At 31.9% G+C, this 2,630-nt stretch overlaps 1 protein-coding gene across 1 annotated transcript; it reads right to left on the reverse strand.

Moving 5' to 3' along the window:
- Nucleotides 1-1,246: 1,246 nt before the first annotated feature.
- LOC131948237 (V-type proton ATPase subunit G-like) lies at nucleotides 1,247-2,321 on the reverse strand. The gene has a single exon (XM_059309776.1). The coding sequence runs from the start codon at nucleotides 2,247-2,249 to the stop codon at nucleotides 1,899-1,901; it is 351 nt and encodes a 116-aa protein (XP_059165759.1). The 5' UTR covers nucleotides 2,250-2,321; the 3' UTR covers nucleotides 1,247-1,898.
- Nucleotides 2,322-2,630: the final 309 nt, after the last annotated feature.

The raw sequence follows: 2,630 nt of genomic DNA on the forward strand, positions 1-2,630 counted from the left end.
CTAATAAATATCAACAAAAATAATTCGTCCACCTAACTGCCTTCTTATTAAAAAACTGATTGCTTACTTACAAACGCTCTAAGCATTCAGTCTACGAAACATTTGTTCAGTTTTTAAAAAAAAAATTGTTTAATTTCAAGACGCCTATGCATTCAATCTGAACAAACTTTGTTGATTTGAGATCGATAATATTTTAAAACAATGTTTCATTTGCTTGTAAAATGTTCATCTTTTTTTTTTATGTCAACCATTGAGCTGGGTGAGGAGGGTGTGTGTATCACCCTCTATGTCAACCATTGAGCTGGGTGAGGAGGGTGTGTGTATCACCCTCTATGTCAACCATTGAGTTGAGTGAGGAGGGTGTGTGTATCACCCTCTATGTCAACCACCAAGTTGTGTGGACGACAGGGCAACTACCTAATCTATACATATGACTTGCCTATTGCCTAATGTTGTACTACCTAATCTATACAGATGACTTGCCTATTGCCTAATGTTGTAATACCTAATCTATACAGATAACTTGCCTATTGTCTAATGTTGTACTACATAATCTATACAGATGACTTGCCTATTGTCTAGTGTTGTACTACCTAATCTATACAGATGACTTGCCTATTGCCTAATGTTGTACTACCATATATATACAGATGACTTGCCTATTGCCTAATGTTGTACTACCTAATCTATACAGATGACTATGTTTTAAACGTGGAACCATTTGATTACGTTACCTGTCGTAAATAATACAATTTGAAAAACGAGGTAATTTATTAGGTTTAATACCAGTTATATATAATGATTGTTACTGGTTATAACGACGCCATTGTTGTCCACTAATTGTTACACATTCCTCATCCTTTCTCACCTCTTGTTCAGTGGTTCTAACTACGTTTTCATCTAGACCAGCAGTAGCATGTACCGTTTTAACTGAATAAATGCGCTCTATTAAACCCTCAACAAGAGGGGAGACAATCCAACCTATGTGTAATCATACAACTTTCTAACTCTAACACAGTGGACACAGGCGACAATAGAACACAAATATATTCGTGGAAATAATATTTTCCGTAGGCCAACCAGAACAAGCCCTCGCCGTTTTAAAAATTAACTAAAGCGACAACTAGACATTGGTTTGTTGCATTGTCGTCCACACTAAATTAAATTGTTTATAGTTTTATTTTCCTTTTTCAATTTTTTTTTTATTTTATTTTTTTATTTTTTTATTTTTTTTATTTTTTATTTTTTTTATGTGACTAAAAACAAAGGATTTTAATCAAGTTTCCAGATACAATGCATGATGAAAAAAATGTATGCTTCTTTCTTTCCATACAAGGAACGCATTCAATGCCACCAAATCTTGTCATATAAATAAACATCACAATGAATAAGTGAACTCCGAATAACAATGAGATACAAGTGTGTATAGATGAAAAAACCCATGTGTGCAAGTCAGTATAACTAGAGGTACAATCAGACGCTCAGAATATTTAACTTCAACTAAATTACTAACAATGCCTTGGTCTCCAACTCTTCAGTTATGGTAGGAGTAATTTAGTTTTTTTTCCTAACAATTCACTAAAACGATACACCAATTAATTATTCGGCTATCACAGAGATTTATCTACACATTATCACATACTAACAGCTATCAAATTCAGGCAAATATCTCCACAGAGATTTACCTACATTTCTAAAAAACGAGTCTAGAACTTAAAGGAAACAAAATATGTAGTTTATAGTAAAGTTGAAAAATAAATGCAGAAGAGTAGATCTTTAAACAAATTGTATCTGCATGATAAATTAAAAGCATGAGCTGTCTGTGTCAATAATTAAATAAACATTAAGAATTCTACCCTTTAAATAAAATATACAAATAAAGGTACAGAAGACTAAATTTACAGCTTAACATTCTCATGAAGTTGCACTTCTATCCTAAAGAGACTTTGTTGAATAGAGTCCATAGCTTTAGCACGGTTTTGTTTCAGCATGACATCCAACTCTTTGATCTTTTTAGTTGTTTCTACCTGAATCTGTGCCTCACTGTTACTTTTTTTGCCAAGGATCTCTTGTTCATACTGTTTGTAGTGATTCTCCTTCTCGTTATTAAAGGCTAGGATTTCTGTGTCTGCTTCCTTTTTTGCAGTTTTGATTCTCTGAGCTTTTCGTTTTCTTGCTTCGACTACTCTTTCTGTTGCTTTTTTCTCTGCAATTAGAAGTTGCTGAATCCCTTCTGTTTTCTGGGCCATTTTGACTTTGTAATTAAGATAAAATTCTGAAAGAGTATCACTTACGACTTAGGGTTTTTATTATGTGGATACTAAGTCTATTTTTTTTTACCAAAATTATTATTGCGTAAGATTTTCCACAACTAAACGATAGTAGAGTGCAAAATTTATTACGAGTAATTTTTTAAATATCATAAAGTTTTAGTAATTAATAATGTAACATTTATTTTATCAAATTTGTAAAACGTTAAGTAACTAACAGAAGTTTCATAAAGATTGTAAAAAACATAAAGATTTACTATACTAATTGTAAATGTATATTGGCTGTTATATTAATTAGGTATGCATATATTTCCCTGCAAGCCATTGTTATAAGTTGCTTCCCATATTAGATTTTTAAAA

The sequence above is a fragment of the Physella acuta genome, unplaced genomic scaffold, assembly GCF_028476545.2.
Source record: "Physella acuta isolate Inbredline_101_S28 unplaced genomic scaffold, ASM2847654v3 ptg000632l, whole genome shotgun sequence".
Classification (NCBI taxonomy): Eukaryota; Metazoa; Mollusca; class Gastropoda; family Physidae; genus Physella; species Physella acuta.

Bases quoted from the DNA above. Each gene is read 5' to 3' on its own strand.
- LOC131948237 (XM_059309776.1), bottom strand. From the start codon at position 2,249: ATGGCCCAGAAAACAGAAGGGATTCAGCAACTTCTAATTGCAGAGAAA.